At 49.0% G+C, this 17,281-nt stretch overlaps 1 protein-coding gene across 2 annotated transcripts in view; it reads right to left on the reverse strand.

Moving 5' to 3' along the window:
- MYO1H (myosin IH) overlaps positions 1-17,281 on the reverse strand; it is a 103,199-nt gene that overhangs the window by 1,155 nt on the left and 84,763 nt on the right. For both annotated transcript variants that reach the window (XM_082700100.1, XM_082700101.1), the window contains 15 exons: positions 16,857-16,937; positions 16,089-16,194; positions 15,188-15,305; positions 11,571-11,684; positions 9,179-9,255; positions 8,135-8,203; positions 6,359-6,443; positions 5,718-5,877; positions 4,639-4,722; positions 3,755-3,848; positions 3,506-3,561; positions 2,630-2,765; positions 2,119-2,189; positions 1,884-1,981; positions 1,014-1,113 (listed from right to left, as the gene is read on the reverse strand). In XM_082700100.1, coding sequence (XP_082556226.1) covers positions 1,014-1,113; positions 1,884-1,981; positions 2,119-2,189; positions 2,630-2,765; positions 3,506-3,561; positions 3,755-3,848; positions 4,639-4,722; positions 5,718-5,877; positions 6,359-6,443; positions 8,135-8,203; positions 9,179-9,255; positions 11,571-11,684; positions 15,188-15,305; positions 16,089-16,194; positions 16,857-16,937 — 1,449 coding nt within the window. The remainder of the gene's footprint in view (positions 1-1,013; positions 1,114-1,883; positions 1,982-2,118; positions 2,190-2,629; positions 2,766-3,505; positions 3,562-3,754; positions 3,849-4,638; positions 4,723-5,717; positions 5,878-6,358; positions 6,444-8,134; positions 8,204-9,178; positions 9,256-11,570; positions 11,685-15,187; positions 15,306-16,088; positions 16,195-16,856; positions 16,938-17,281) is intronic.

Consider the following 17,281-nt stretch of genomic DNA (forward strand, 5'->3'; position numbering starts at 1 on the left):
AGCGGTGGGCAGTGGCAGTGCGGACGAGCTTTGAAGCCGACCCCACCTGCCGCTGAGACAGAGGGCATTTAGAAAAGGACTCACAGGCTGCTTAGCAGCTTCAGCCCCAGCCAGTCAGGCGCCGGAGCTGGGGGATGCCCAAGGCCGAATCCTTAAAGGTCACGCCCCTAAGACGGCATGTAAGCTGAAAAGGCTGAAATGATACTTCAGAGATTTTTAACGTCTCCCTGAAGGAGTTCAGGGGCAGTTATTTTAGGAAAGCCTTTTGGGTACGACTTACCCCACAAAGACAGTTAAAGTTGTGGGGATGCAAATATAAGTATTTACGAGACACCCCATTTATTGACAGACTTTTGGCTCATATATTTGTATCAGATGAGAATACAGCGTGCACCTACAAAATACCTCACAAAGATTCAGCCCCCTCGGGTTTTAATCTGTCATTTCCTAGCAAGATGGGATCACACTAAACCCTGTGTACTACTTGCCAGTGAAGGCTATGGGGACGCCTAGCTTAGCACCCTGAGACTGATGGGGAAGACTAAGCACTGAGCACCCAGCCTGGACTTCAGACAGCAGTCAGCTCTGCTTTTCAGACCCAACATGGCTCCCATGGCAAAGAGCAGGCCACAGCCCGCACCAGTCCCATCACAGCGTCCAGGGCCAAGACTCTGGCATGGGTATTTCTAGAAGCTTGCCAGGAGAGTCCAAGTCGGGAGACACCACAAAGCCTCAGCCTTCGCCCTCCAGTGAAAAGTTGCCTTCGACGTTTAAAACTGAGAAGGACTTAACATCACCATCCTGTTCACTAACAACTAGAAATGGGAGGTAAGCTTGCTTTCTTCAAACCCTTTCGTTCCCTGTGTGAATGTGTGCCTCGGGCATCAGTACCACCTGTTTTGATGTAGAATCAGGAATAGAGGGAGACATGAAAAGTCAAGAGGAGGGCTGAAAATGGCCACATTTTAATCTGCGATCTCAGGTAAAACTCACCTCCCGCCACAGCCACTCACCACAGTTAACTGGCCATTTTTATCTTTATAGATTTGTTCTTCTGGCCCTGTATCAAAAACGATCGTGCCTTTTTTTCCAGGGCTGATATAAAACTGTAAACTGAAAACACACCAAGTAATCAATCACTGACGTTCAGGAAATTCACTTATGGGGAGCTTCGAGATCAAATTCCCATTTGTATTATTACAGAGTTTTACTGCTGAGTCCTCAAAAGACAGCCATTGCCACAACCAGGAAACCTACCCCTTGTTTCTGTGACTATTTCCAGATCAACTTAGCATGTTTAGTTCTTCAGGGGGCCCGTCACGGGGTGGCCAGGGCTCCTGTTGGGGAAGCGCTCCCCACTCTCTCTCCCTCTTGCACGGAGGAATTTGCCCATCAGCCTACAGGGGCTTGAGACCCACTAAGAGCAGCAGCATTGGGGGGTGGAGGGGTGCAGGCTGCCTGTAGGAGATCTGGGAGTCTCCGAGATTCAGCCTCAGGGACCCCCACACTGTCCCTGACCAGCCTGCTGACACGGGCCTGCTGCTCAACCACCTTGTGCCCGTGTAACAGAAAACATGGTGGCGCCTTCAGACTTGAGAAAGACTCGGGTAAGAGCAACCTCTGTGCCAAATATTTTTTCTCTATGCCCTAAAGAAATGTTCTCCCTGGCCGCTCATCCATGGTAAGCAGCCTGCCAGGCTGTGGTCCATGGTGCTCAGACAACAGGCCTCAAGCAGGGGAAGGTGCAGCTGTCACCTGTCCTGGCCCAGAGGTCCACCTTTCACTGGCTGACAGCTTCCCCCAGGGACGGAAGGCCCTCCGTGGAGAACCGGGCCATCAGCTCCCGGTCGCCTTGGAGAACAGGGGACTGAAGAAACACCTACCTTCCCTGAACGACATTCACAACGTTCCCCCTCTTTGCCAGCATGACAAGCTTGGTGACCGCTTCAAAAACATGCTCACACTGTAAGATGGCATCGCCCTGAGGTGGAGAGGACATGGTGGTTTCAGAAGCAGTGGCTTCAAAGAAAAATACGCTTCCCTACAGAGGCTTCCCGGTGGGTAGCTCAGTGTGGCAGGGTCTTTCTCCCCTGGCAGACACCGGTGGCTGTCGCTTACCTTTTGCTTGTGGTCCTCTGGTGAGACGTGAATGACCAAGATGCCATCACTGAGGCTACTAGTAGAGACACCTGAGGACAGACTCCTGAGTGAGCGACCTGGAACTGGACAACTTGACATTCACGCAGAAAAAAGAAGCGGTGTACCTGGGGGAACCCCCACCCCACCCTCTGTCCCTCCTTGCTGGGCCTCAGAGGGTGAAGGGCACACCCCAGTGGTCAGCATTGCTAGGAGGCTGTGAAGGGCTGCGCTCGGGCTACAACACAGGTCCTCGGAGAAGGTGACTGTCGTCCAACCTGGATACTTTGGGGAAGGGGCGGCCGCTGACATTTATGCCAGAAAAAAACACACAGGCCAGGCCCGGGCAGCCAGCCCCAAGCTTTCTGGGCAACCTACACTTCTGTCTTCCAGTAGAAGGTGTCTTCCTTACTGGTGTGTCCCCGTCCCGTTCCCCTCCACCTGGGGAGCTAAGTCAATCCAGGGAATGGTCTGAAGACGGCTGGCTTCTTACCTCTGAGGACTGAGTATTCTATTTTCTGCTTGATTTTGGCAAGCTCCACCACATAAGCTGCCTTCTGAGTCAGGAGGAGTTGGCGCGGCCGGGCCTTGAAGCCTTTCCTGTCATACTTGATGACCGGGATACCATACTGCAAGGAAGGCAAGGTGACTCCGTAGGGGGACAGGGCAGGGGACAGAGTTCCTTATTCCTCCAGACTGTGCTAAGACCAGTTACTTGAAGCACTCAGAGAGAGAAAGACTCACACAGACTGGTATTACCACACAGTGTTTCCCACCATTGACTCCTTCGGCCTCTCACTATCCGCACCATCCCCACTCACAGAAGGACAGAGGCGGCAAGAACTTCTGGAACCTGCCCAGATGGCACACAGCTAAGTTACGATGTCCATGCTGACACCCTGCCATATTGCTTCTAATAGGAGATGTTCAGTGATGAAGTTCGTGGCTGCACTGCACTCAGTTTCACAGAAACCAAACCCATGGGGCACCTGGGTGACTTAACCAGTTGAGTGTCTGCCTTCGGCTCAGGTCATGATCCTAGGGTCCTGGGATCGAGTCCCACACTGGGCTCCCTGTTGGGCGGGGAGTCCGCTTCTCCCTCTCCCACTACCCCATGCTCGTGCTCATGTTCTCTCAAAATCTTTTTAAAAGGAAAGAAAACCAAACCCAGTTTCTAGGATGACATAAGGACCAGATACCTAGAGGTCACATGGGCCCCACAATTTCATTAATGCCCAGAGCATAACGGTGGAGAGCCCAGCCCACTCACACACACCCCTGCATTTCAACAGGTTTTCCAGACACTTCATACAGAAAACAGATCCCGTTAAGGGAATCCTGCCAGACCCAGGGACCCACGTTTCCATACCTGGATTTTCTCATTGCTAATGAGTTGAAGCACTTTGGGATTAATGTCTCCTTCATCTGGGGAGGGAACCAGAACACAGCAAATCATCACCAAATACCATCTTCGTACCAAAGCCACTGGCATCCGCTGGGTTTATGCCCCTCTGTGACCAGGACCTCAGCTGTGGTTAGGACATGCTACAGAGTCAGGCATCTTCTTTCGAGCCTTAAAATAGGAGAAGCGAGTGCACAGATGGAAAAACGTACTTACCGATCCGGCTGTCGGCAAAGGGCTGGCTTAGGACTTCTGCATAACCTTCTTTCTTTCCCCTGAAGAGTTCACTCATAACCACCTTTTGCTGCATCTGGTGATACAGAATTGGAAGGACAAAGTAGTAGCCGCAAGGATCCTTGCGACAGAGGCTCCTTAGGTCCCTGGGATGGCTTACTTTCCTTGATAAGCTGCAGGAGCCTCGGCCTCCTTTGGCACAGAAATCACAACACATTCCAGGCTTTGGCCAAAATGCCCTAAAAATTATACTGGCAGAGACTGGAATGGCCACCTAAGGCCAGTCTCATGCATGCTCTCCCTAGAAGTGGGATTTTCAGAATTTCAGAGAGCAGGTCCTTCCACCTAGATCCGAGATCTGCAAACTACAACCCAAGGGCCAAACCCAGCCTGCTGCCCAATTTTTTAACTTTTTGGGAGTGGGGGGTTTGTGTGTTTTAGCAGCATGGCTCTGCCATCCTTTCATGCTGTGCCAGCAGGGTAGACTGACTGGAAAAGCACTCATGGGTCCTGCAGACTCCAAGATGTTACCCTCTAGGGCTTTACAGAAAAAGTCCGCTGACCTGTGGGTAAGCATGAACTTCTCTGCAGCAGAGAAGAGGTCCTGCATTCTGAGCAGCTTAGGGGACTATCTGGGTCAGGTTCCCATGGCAACACGATGAGCCACATTACTCATAACAGCTGCCCTTGAACCAGGGCTCTGCATCAAGTGGCCTAGGTGTGTTTAATACTCAACACACGTATGAGGCACGGGCCCAGTGTGCCCCTCGGCTCCCAGATGAGATGGCGGGCAGGCGCCAGCCCTAGCCCCTCCCCAACCCGGTCACCTGCCCAAGCTCCCACCCCACCCACCCCCCAGCCCCTACCAGTGCTTTCCTCTCCGCTGTGATCCCGCAACAGTACTTCCGGACCAGGTTCCTTGTGCACATTTTCCTGAGCAGGTCGGACGCCTGTGTGGAGAACACGTCTGTCTCACCCACCCCGCTCACACCCTGTTCTTGGGCTGTGGCCACCAAGACAGATGCTTTGAAAGCACAGTTGTAAAGTATAGCAGTAGGGAGGCCTTGGTGGCTCAGTCGGTTGAGTGGTGGCTGCCTTCGGTTCAGGGTCCTGGGATCGAGCCCCGCGTCGGGTTCCCTACGGTGGAAAGCCTGCTTCTCCCTCTCCCTCTGCCTGCCACTCCCCATGCTTGTGCTCTTTGTCAAATAAATAAAAATCTTTATTAAAAATAAGTACAGCATTAGTATTTTAAACTCCAAGAAAGCAGCTCATTTGCCAATCTTGCACTACTTTTTCACTCTTGCTAAGCTACTGGTTGTTTGTTTTTTTTTCTTTGAAGATTTTATTTATTTATTTGACAGAGACAGTGAGAGAGGGAATACAAGCCAGAAGAGGGGGAGAGGGAAAAGCACACTCTCCGCTGAGCAGGGAGCCCGAAGTGGGGCTCCATCCCAGGACCCCGGGATTATGACCTGCGCCGAAGGTAGATGCTTAATGGCTGAGCCACCCAGGTGCCCCAAACTACTGGTTCTTAAATTTGAATGTGTTTGAGTCATCTAAGGACCTGGCAGAAGAGAAAAGGACTCTCGGAGATGCTCAGTAGACCCAGGCTGGGATCCAGGATCTTACAGTGTCCCCCATTGTGCTCTAGACAGAGGGTCTCAGAACCCACTTTTGAGAAATACTTTCCCCGTAACAGTTATTAGAAGTTATTGGGAAGGCTATAACAGGATAGGAACTATCCACAAGAGCTCTGTGTAAACAGACCTCTGTTGGCTTTAGAGTATGAATTTGGAGGAGTGACATTTCTTGCGTAAAAGCCTTGCAAAAAGAAGTGCTTTGCTAAGGCGACCCTTTCCAGCCAAGCAGGGTGCACAAAGACAACAAAAGCTTAGCCCATCAGTGCCGGAGTCACTTGCAACAGGAGTCCCCATTCGGTCCTCACATTTTCCAAGATGCCAGGAGGCCTCAGCCAGCTCTTGTCCAAGACATTCTTTGGGACATGATACCGAAGTTTCAAGATGTAATTCTTCCGCACGAACACGATAAACTCCTCGTTGTCCGGGCAGGGGGCTTTGTTTCGGTTGATGAATCCCTTTATGAACCTAAAGAGGCAAGCGTTTTGTTAGCTTTCTGGCCGATTTCTGTGCTGAGACTCTCTCCACCTGTTTGATTTCAAAGGAGGCCAAAATGGCAGAGATTGCCTTGGTCGCCAAGGAAGGTGACAGTCACATAGCCCACAGGTCAGGTCTGCCCCAGAGACACATTGTGTTTCACCCACACGATTTTTGGTTTTGTCCTGAGCAGTGTGAATTAGTTGTGGACATCAACTGACACCAGAAGGCAGCTGACCCTAGTGGCTTTTGAACTGAGAGAAACTAACAAGCAAGTGAAACTAACAACTGAGAGAAACTAACTAGCAAGTGAAACTAACAAGTGGATTGTGATCACTGTCAGATTGGGAGCTTGGAGGAAAGAAGTGGAGCTGAATCCCTAAGGCCTGGCATTCTGGGGGGAAGCTCAGTTTTCTGCACAAAGCCCAAGAATTCAACCAAGACCCATGGTCACCTTCTGGAGAGAACTCACTTCCTTACGGTCCGCACAGCCCACCTTCTCCTACTGGCCGCCTTCCGAGCCAGGGCCCCACGCCAGTGCGCCTCCAGTCTGATGGCTGAAAGAGTTCACTGCTGGCATTAGAAGGCGAGCACAATCAAGTTTAAATACAAAAGGCTTTTTTTTTTTTCCCCCTCAGAACCGCTCACCCCCTCCACCAAACATCTGGATGCCCACCTCTGCCCTGGGCCAGCCCCACCTCCCGACCCCCAAGATGGAAAGTTGCAGAGTGTCGCCAGTTTCTATCTGAGGGTGCTCAGGCCACTGAACCAGGACGACCGAGCAGCTCCAGCCATATGGGAGGCTTCAAGGAGAGCCCCGAAATTGCATTGAGGGGGTCAGTTTCCCCAGGTCTTGAGGGGTGCACATCAGTCGTGGGGCTGCGTTTGGCTGGTCTCATGTAGTGTGTGCTTTAGTTATCCACGCTTAAAAATTGAGATACATCAATTGGGACACAGAGATTTCTGGCTTGTTTCCCAATTTTTAAATGCTTTTCATATTTTGTTCAGTATTCTGATTTTAAAAAAATGTTTTCTGGGGCACCTGGATGGCCCAGTTGATTAAGTGTCTGACCCTTGGTTTCAGCTCAGGCCATGATCTCATGGGTCGTGGGATTGAGCCCTGAGTCAGGCTCTGTGCTCAGCACAGAGTCTGCTTGAGATTCTCCCTGTCTCAAACGCATGAATAAAGTTTTAAAAAATGCTTTTATTCCTCATAGCAGCACTGTTTCTGTTCCAAAAACAAAGGACTATCAACAAAACAGCTGGACTGTGGTATGCTCGTACAGCACAGGGGTCTGCAAACTACAGCCCTCTGGCTGGACATCTGCTTTTGTAAATAAAGCTTTATTGCCACAGGGCTATGCTCATTTATTTATGTATTGCCAAAATACCTTCCTGCTGCAATGTCAGAACTGAGTAGCCGTGACCAGGACCAGATGACCCACAAGTCTAAAGGACCACCTGGCCTTGAAGAAAAAGTTTGCCAACATTTGATTTCATGTCATCTTATGCAGCTATGAAAATAAATGACCAAATCTACATAGCGCTGGCTGGTTGAATTTCAGGAACAAAAATGTCCCTAAAAATACAAATGGTATAATTTTATGAACTTCAAAACATGCCAGCCACTAACTATATCATTTAGTGATGCATCCACCACTACATGATGATGGTAAAGCTATCCAGAAAAGCAAGGGAAGAATAAAGGCAAAATTTAGGAGAGGGATGCAGGTATGGGGTCAAGAAGGGACGGGAGAGCCACAGGGGACAGGTTCCTGGATACTCCCAGGGTGAGTATCTTTTCAAAAAAATTATTATTTGGGCACCTGGGTGGCTTTGCCGATTAATTGTCTGCCTTCGACTCAGGTCATGATCCCGGGATGCTGGGATCGAGCCCCACATCAGGTTCTCTGCTCAGCAGAGAGCCTGCTTCTCCCTCTCCCTCTGCCCGGCACTCCTCCTGCTTGTGCTATTGAATGAATAAATAAAATCTTTAAAAATAAAAATAAAAAAATGATTCTTTAAAAGCGCACGTGTTGGGGACCAAATAAGCCATGTTTGTGGGACCCAAATGGGTCACTATGTTAGAAAGGCCGTTCGTAGAATAAAAACAAGCCATTTTTAAGGACGGACGGGCAGGGGGAGCAAAGCCCTAACAGAGCCTCTGCCTCCAGGTGCTGCCCGGGTCAGAGAGATGGAGCAGAGCTCTGGCTCATTGCAAACGGGAAAGCTTCTGTTTCATTCTTACCTGCCTGTCTTTTTTTCACATATACTCTCCTTTCTAGGCAGGCTTTGTATGTGGCTTGGATCCTCGCAACTGAAAATAAAAGGGTTGGTGAAACAGCTTTCAGCTGTGTGACTGTGTAGTTGTGCTCTTCAGAGGGGAGGTCAGAGGCAGCCTCAATACCACGCCCCACCCCTGCAGACCAGAGACATCCTGTTCCCCCAGAGGCTGGTTAGAAACTGATGGAGGCCCCTCTGCCCCACCTGCAGCCAGCACCAGCCCCATCCCAGGTCCCAGGATCAAGGCGTGCTGCTGTGAGATCAAATAAATAAATAAGTAGAAATAAAAATGAGATCAGCAAGCACAGTGGTGACAAGCCCAGATCACGAAGCTAGAGAGACCCATGTTCAAATCCCAGCTCTGCTGCTTATGAGCCATGCAGCCTTCAGCAAGTTACTGACATCTTAGACCTCAGTTTCCCGGAATGAAAGTGGAGATAATATGGCCACGTAGGTTTGTTCTAAGAACACACCGAGGTCCCAAGTGCCAGGGAATTAATATGCAGCAAGCACTCAGATGACTCAACAGACCACTCGAGATTTCAAGGGAGATGCCCCACCCCACTCCAGTAGTTTCAGAAAAATTTTGCCCTCCCCCGCCCCCACCCGGTAACTTTCCTCTCTCCCAGTTCACACACCCCACCCCGGCTGCGGGCTTGGAAGCAACATCTTCCAACATCAGATACTGGCATGAATGAAGTTTTCAACGATTCACTGGAGGCTTAGCCCCTGGTGTGGCAAAAGAGTTGGGGCTTATCGAGAACTGGGACAGCAATCCAGGGTTTAAGTGTCTGTGTGCACCTGTGACTGCCCTCCAAACACACATTACATGTATCTTATCATATACATGTACATGATACATCTACATGTATCTTATCATATAGCCCTGTATCTTGTTCTGGGTTTCCAAAGTCAACACTTCTGACACTCTTTCAAAAACGCTGTTTTTGAACCACACTAAGCTGGTTCATTTCACATTATGATGCAGTCAGGACAGAGAAAATCGTACCTAATTGATGTTTACTGAATTCAAAGGCATCTTCGGTAGCAAACAGAGTTCTGGGGAAACGAATGAAGATTTTGGTTCTAGAAGTGAAAAGAGAGATTGTTGTGATGATTAATTTGGTCGGCTACCAGCTGCCTTGGCTTCCACACTGTCCCCTCCTCTAGAACCTCATGATGTGATCTTATTGGGAAATAGGGTCTTTGCAGATGTCATCAAGGTAGGGACTGAGAGGAGAGTGTACGGAATTAGGTGTGACCTAAATCCAGTGTGTGTGTGCCTGTAAGAGACAGAAAAGGACACACACACAGAGGGAAGTTTATGTGAAGACAGGCAGAGGCTGGAGGGACGGGACCACAAGCCACAGAATGTCAGGAGCCAGCAGAAGCTGGAAGAGTCAAGGAAGGAGTCTCCAGCAGAGCCCACCCACACCTTGATGTTGGACTTGGAACCTTGAGAACTAACCATGAAAGTGTACTTTTCCTGTTATTTTAAGCCAGCCAGTCTACAGGCCTTTGTCATCCAGCCTCAGAAAACTATGACACCATTTAACCCTGAAGTCACCTCCCTGGATTTTGAAAATCGATGACAAGGAATAGGAGTCTAAGTGTAAAAGATCCCATCAACCAGCAAAGATCAATGATCAATGTCCATCACTTCCGGCATGCCTTACCCACCCTGTGAGGGAAACTTCCCAGGGAAGCCACAAGGGGGCAGCAGTGCCTCAGTCCACTTGATCCCACGTCCCCATCCCAGATCATGGAAGAGGGACAGAGACCACCTATGACCTACCTCCACGGTCTGCCTCCCTCAGGATGCGCTAACCCCATTCTCAGGGATCTGGCTTGGAACTGTAATTCTTGAAGCAGGGCCCAAGACAGAAGCATAAGGCTGGAGAGGGACCAGGGTGGCCACAGAGGGCTATATCCAAGTGGGAGTTAGGAGTGGGAGGGCAAAGTCCATTGATGCATTCCATGGCAGAAATTTTCTGTAGCCGGGGAATGCCTGTCTACATCCTTAGGCACTGGTCCTTACCACCACATCAACCCTGACCAAAATGACTAACAGGATAAAACTAAATCTTCCCGGTTCACACCCCCCCCCCACCCTGAGTCTGCCTCAGTGCTATCATCGTGTATGAAAGGTCTTCTGCTCCTGGACGACAACCACTACAGCAATGTGCTCGGAGTTCTAGAACACCTTCTGGGATGCCATGGGATCTTTCACTTCACGTAAGTCCTAATACCCCCTCTGAGAGGTCCTGCGTGCATTTGAACAATAAAAAAGACCAGGCAAACTCATTTTGCAGGCAAAGAGGTGCAACCCAGCCCTGGGTCAGGTTTAGAACGCAGGTCTCCCTTCTAGCTTCATCTCCTCCAACACCCTTCCAACCACCTGGAGCTTGCAATACTGTGGTTTATAATTAGAAATATATATTTGGTCTTGGTCCCATTCTAGTGCCATAGCTAGATCCCCAAACCCTTATAATTAGGGCAGTAGGGGCATCTTTGGTTATAATATTTGGACTTTGTCCCTGAGATAGTTTCAAAGTGATAACAGTGAAGTGGATGTCTTGCTATCTACGGCAGATCCCTCCAGCCACACCACACCTGAGTTTATGCTAAGGAGGTGATGTTCGCCAAGTTTCTTGGATAACCTAAGGATGGGGGCTGGTTGCCAGGGGAACCAATCTTGAGATGAGAATCTCAGAACTTTCAGCCCCACCTCCTACCTGGGGAGAGGGGCCAGGGGTTGAAGGGATGATGACCAACGGCCAGTGGTTTTATCAATCATGGCTGTGTAAAGGAGCTTCCATAAGACTCCAAAAAGGACGTGGTTTGATGATCTGGGTGTGCCTGGAGAGGGCGTGGAAGCTCTATGCTTTTCCCCTATATCCTACCCTATGCATCTCAACCATCTGACCATTCCCGAGTTCTATCCTTGTGTAATAAGCCGGGGATCCAGTCACTCTGAGTTCTGTGAGCCCCTCTAGCAAATCACTTGAACCCAAAGAGAGGGTCCCAGGAACCTCTAATAGATGTCCAGTCGGTCGTCAGATGCACAGGTGACAATGCGGACTTAGAACTGGCATCTGAAGGGGGGGACAGACTGAGTCCTTATCTTGGGCATCTAACACTACCTCGGGTAGACAGTGTCAGAACTGAGTTGAGTGCAGGATACCCCACCACTCTCAGAGGTATTGTGGAATGTACTCGGGGTGAGCAAAGTACTGAGAGCAGGAGGTTTTTTCCTTCTTTACAGAGCTGCATTTAAATCGAGTGGACGGGAGGATCTGCTTGTAAATCTACATGGACTCCTTTAAAGATTCATCTCCCGGTTCTCGATGCATACAGAAGAATGCACAGAACCTTTTACCGGGGATTTCCTAGCCACTTACCTCCCTAACTTGTACTCCTCTGGTGTGTAGCCCATGTACTGGATCAGCCGTTCCACACCCTCTGCTGCAGGCCCGTGCCAGTGTGGCCAGGTGTCCGGGCACAGGGACTTGTACCTGGGGAGAGGAGAGGCCCTTCCAGAAAGCCCTTGGCCCGGACACTTGCCCCCCACCCCCTGCCAGGGGCCCACTTGGCTCAGCTGTGGCATGCCAGTCACTCAGCACAATCTAGCAGACCCATCACACTGACTTCCTCGAATTCAGCAATAGACACTTGGCAAGAAGGATAAAAGGGAGAAACTATTTCAGTAGGCTGGATCTGGATCTCCCAGGTCAGAGGGAGAAGCAGACTCCCCATGGATCTGGGAACCTGATGCAGAACTTGATCCCGGGACTCTGGGACCATGATCTGAGCTGAAAGCAGTCACTTAACCAACTGAGCCATCCAAGTGCCCCATAAAAATCACATTTTAAACTGTTAGAAACATGTTGATTTTCCCAGAACTACATTTCATGAAAAAGTCATTAAGGGCATTGCCATGGAGTAAATGTCTATGTTCTCCTCTCATCCTACACTCCCAGGCGGAAATCCTAAGCCACCATGTATTAGGTGGTGAGGGTCCTCTGGGAGCTGACGAGGTTGAGAGGCTGAAGCCCCCATGAATGGGGTCATCGCCCTTCTAAGAGAGACCCCAAAGAGTTCTCTCACTCTCTTCCCATCACGTGAGGACCCACGAGAAGGGCGGTCTATGTGCAATCCAGAGGGGGTTCTTCCCAGAACATGACCATGCTGGTATCTTGTTCCCAGCTTTCTAGACTCCAAAACCATGAAAGGTACTTTTCCGTTGTTTATAACACCCAGTCTATGGTGCTTTATTACACAAGCCCAAAACTAAGACATTAAGTGTCCTCTGTTCCTCCCCGATGACCTCTCTTGGTCCAGGCACACACACCAAGGTGCAGGGGCATGCCTCCCCCAGGTAATGCAGTAGGGACACAACTGTCCAGTCCACTAGCACACGCCATCAAAGCTGTCCAGACATGCGGCGGCCAGACAAGGGCAAATGGGGAGAGATCTTCAACATCCACAGGCAGAGGGACTGGGAATTCTGTTCTTTTCAACTCTGAGATGCAGTTGTTTCCTGGTCAAGGGAAGCGGTGCCACGCAGGGTGCCCCCTCCCAGGGGCTCCAGCCCCTCCCCTGGGGCCGCCCACCTGCAGCCATGCCAGCCCTCCTGGCTGGTCTTCCAGCCTGCCCAGTTTCCACCTCGCTAGCATTCACCAGTAGAGTAAACGAGCCTCAGATGACAAAAAAGTAGCAACAAAGCTGTACGAAGTGCAAAACTGCAGAAAAATGGGAACACAATATGCACAGGTTGGGCAGGCAGCAGCGGCTGATTCTGGCCGTCTCCATCAGAAGTCAGATTCAGAAAAAGGAACAAGTGAAAAAATGAACAACTAGTAGCGGACAAGCAAAAATGACATGCAAAGGAGGTATGTTAGGGGGAAAAAAAGGCAAATAGGCTGGTAGTTCCTCAAACAATTAAACGCTGAGTTATCCTATGACCTAGTAACCTACTCCTGGGTATACAACTCCCCAACATAAAACACCCATCCACATAAAAACCTGAACATGTGTGTTCCTAGCAGCGTTATTCCTAATAGCCCCGAATGGAAACAATCCAAGTACCCACCAACTGATGGGTCTCTCCGCACAACAAATGGAACATGATTTGGCCCTAAAAAGGGATGACATACTGACATGTGCTACCACAGGGATGAACCTTGAAAACACTGGGCAAAGTGACAGAAACCAGTCACGAAAGGCCACGTGCTATAGGACTCCATGCGTAGGAAACTTCCAGAATAGGGAAATCTATAGAGACAGGAAGCAGGTGAGTGGTTGCTTAGGGCTGGGCAAAAGTGGTAAGGATATAAGGGGGTTATAGGTAAAGGGTATCAGCAGGAATATAAATCATTTAACATAACAACGAGGCTGGAGAACAGTATGAAGGTTCCTCAAAAAGCTAAAAATAGAACTACACTATTATCCAGCAATTGCACTACTAGGTATTTTCCCAAAGAAGACAAAAGTACAGATTCGAAGGGGCACGTGCACCCCAATGTTTATAACAGCAATGTCCACAATAGCCAAACTGTGGAAAGAGCCCCAATGTCCATCGACGGATGAGTGAATAAAGAAGATGTGGTATATACATACAATGGAATACTACGCAGCCATCAAAAAGGAAATCTTGCCTTTTCCAAGGATGTGGATAGAACTAGAGGGTATTGTGCTAAACGAGATAAGTCAGTCAGAGAAAGACAAATACCATAGGACCTCACTCACATGTGTAATTTAAGAAAGAAAACAGATAAACATATGGGGAGGGTAGAGGGGAGAAAAGGAGAGAAGGAAACAGGCCATAAGAGATCCTTGGTGACTGAGAACTGAGAGCTGATGGAGGGTTGTGGGTGGGGGATGGGCTAGACGAGGGATGGGGATTAAGGAGGGCCTTTGTTATGATAAGCGCTGGGTGTTGTCTGTAAGTGATGGATCACTGAATTCAACTCCAGAAACCAGTATTGCACTGTAGGTTAACTAAGAGTTAAATAAAAATAACAGCGAGGAAATAGATTATTACTTAATAAGTACGTATAAGCAGATAGCACTTACCAAGACATGAGACTCATGGAAGAAAAACCAGCATGCTCCTTGGTAAAGAAAGATCTGAGATCACTAAAGCAGGGGCTAAAAATAAGACCCACTGGGAAATGCTCAAGTTTCAAAAGGCAGAACCTTGATATAAGTTGCGGAATACAAGAAATCAGATGAAAAATGTAAGCTCATGGACGTGACTTTTATAAAGCTGTAGTTCAAAAGAAACCTACTAGTTAGGTGGAAATGCGAAACTGCCAATATTTAACCATGCCCAGCTACAGAAGTAACCATTATGCCATTATGCTTCCCTTGAGAGCGTGAGATTGTGTTAATTTTTTTTTTTTTTTGTTAGCACAAATTCACACGCAGCCCCCCACCAATGAAGTATTAGTGCACAATTTGGGGGGCGGTGGGATTATGTCATTAAGTCCTGATGAGCTCCCTGAAAGCAGACAATTTAATCTCTATGTTACCCGTAAGGAAGTAGGTCAGAGCTAGAAGAGAAAGGATGGCGAGTCCCACCCAGGTTTGTGTGGTTTCACCGCCCACGTTCCCACCACTACACTTGCTTCGCAGGAGAGCTTACGAGGCTGCGAGGATCACTGCCAGACTGATGGCACTAAACCAGCACCTACAATCCCCATGGGGCAGGTCTTCCCCAACTGTGCACAGACTCAAAGGGTACACTGCCCATCTCTGCGCCCCTAGTGGCACGTCGATGCATCAGCCTTGACCTTCCTGCCTCCAAGAAGTCACACGTTTAGGGAAACGAAGGGAAGGAGGTAACTAACCTGAGTCAGTTTCCTAGTCTCCAAAATGTTCGTGTTCATCTCAGTTACAGAAGAACCCAACGGAGCTCCCTGGGGGATGGCCTTTTACTCATCGCCACACCCAGAGACTCCCCACACAGTAGGTTTTTGATCCTGTACTGGTGTAGGATCAACAAAACAAGTGTTACCTTTGCAAGAAATGCTCGTATTTCCGCCGGTATGCAAAGCCCGCCCGTCTCACCCGCAAGTGCTCCATCAGCCCCAGGTACTTGATCTGATGCCTTATGAGCAAGTCGTCAAACTTGCCTTTGGAAATACAGAAGGGAGAGTGACCGTAAATGACTTGATAGCTTTGTTTCAACTGAGAAAGACCATAGGCTACAAGCTGAGCATCGTGGCCTGAGTCTGGCCACAGACATATTTTGTCAGGTCCTAATTGTGTGTGTGTGTGTGTGCACGCATGCACACATGTGTTAAAGGGGGAATTTTATAGGAAAATCTGGATTTCTGGATTCTCTAAAAAAGAAAAATGATATCTGGCCTTCTGGGCTACATGGGAGTTCCACATGAGAACAACTGATTGGAAGGGAATAGGGCTGCCGCTTTGGACATGATGTACCGTTTGCTGTTTGTCACAGTCCCCTCCACTCCCTACTGCCTTATACCCAGTCTGCTTCACTTATTTGCTTTTCCTGCCTGGCTTTCATACAATAGTGTACTGTTGTACTTGTACTTGTACATACCCAAGTCATAGTTCATCTTGAAAGATAGTTCCTTGGCTGGAGGGAAGCAACACTGCTCCCTCTGACATCTGTCTGGCTCAGCTGGCTTGCTCCTGAAATGGGCCAGGCTCTGAGCAATGCTCATTTGGGACCACCAAAAGAACTCTCTGTCTCTCTTCATTTCCCTTCTATTATTTAAAAATGGATTCACATACAAAGGACAAGAAGCAAGGCTATAGGGTGTGTTGGGCTCTTTTATTTCTTTTTCTTTTTCTTTTTTTTTTTAGCATCTTAACCCACTGTCATCTTGGCTTTCCCCCCAGCCTCATTTCCCTGAGCTCAGTGTTCAGAACGATTCATGACTCACTGGGTTCTTTCCTCTCATTGGGCTTGATGCAACGGATGTATGAAGGTTCCTTAGAGATGAGGATTTCCAAAAGGCTGCTCAGGCTGTTTTTAAACTGAGTCCCCACCTTCAGAGAGAAAGAGAGAGAGAGAATGAATGAGCTAAATAGACATTGCTTCTCCCAGTAAATACAGAGAAGATTGGCTAGGGCACAGGTCTTTCTATCCCAGCTCCTGACAGATTGCCCTCCCCATAACCATCTCGCCCACTAAAAAGGTTTCGGATGTTCTGGTCTGAGAAGCCCAAGCTCAGACTGGTCAAACAGAGGCTGGACAAGCACCTGTTCAGGGTGCTTTCCTCACTCAGCAAATACGTGGTGAGCACCTCATAGGCGCCCATATCGCCATTAAGGCCATCACCCCCTTCAGCTTCCCATTTCCCAGTTACCAAGCTTCCTTTACGACACTTGCACTGTTATAAGTCCCTTCTTTCTTTGATAGTATTGTCCTCTCCTCTCTTCCACTAGATCATACGCCCCACGAGAACAGGGATCTTGTCCATTCTGTTATTGCTAAAACTTGCGCCCTGCATGCAGCACCTGACACACAGTGAACACACTGGTTGCTACACTTGGAAAATATGTATTTAGTCAGTGTGTGTTAGAGAGGGACACTTTCAGAAAAAGGAAGGACAGATTAAAATGTGCAGGTAACTGAGAATATTTGTACCCTATGGCAGATTTTTACTACCTTTTCCAATTCCGCATGGGCCTGCTTTTCCCCGACTCACCGTTGGTGGCCTTCTCCGGTTTTCTAACTCGGCCACCAGGAAGCACTCCTTCAGGATGCGGTTTTTGGACCTGCATAGCACCTGCAAGTAAAGGAAATGAGCCCCACATTCACTGCTTCGGAAATCACTAAGGGTCTTCGGGAAACCTGTGTTAAGTGTGCACCGCAGCCCAGAGCCATTTGCTTTGGGAGCACCGGAAGATGGGAAAAAAGACAAACATGGAAGGAAGCGTTTAAATACTGGATCCACAGCTCTGTCTACACGGTGAGGCCGTCTGATTGTTTTTCCTTGGACACAGCCAAGCTATCCTTGCTCACAGTCCAGCCCATAAAGAATGAACAGCTCTCGAAGAATGATCTCCAGGAGACGGTGTTAAGTGTTGGGGGGGGGAAGGCAAGACAAGGACCACATGTACAGTGTGTGAT

Source organism: Mustela nivalis (assembly GCF_964662115.1).
Source record: "Mustela nivalis genome assembly, chromosome: 14".
NCBI classification, from domain to species: Eukaryota; Metazoa; Chordata; class Mammalia; order Carnivora; family Mustelidae; genus Mustela; species Mustela nivalis.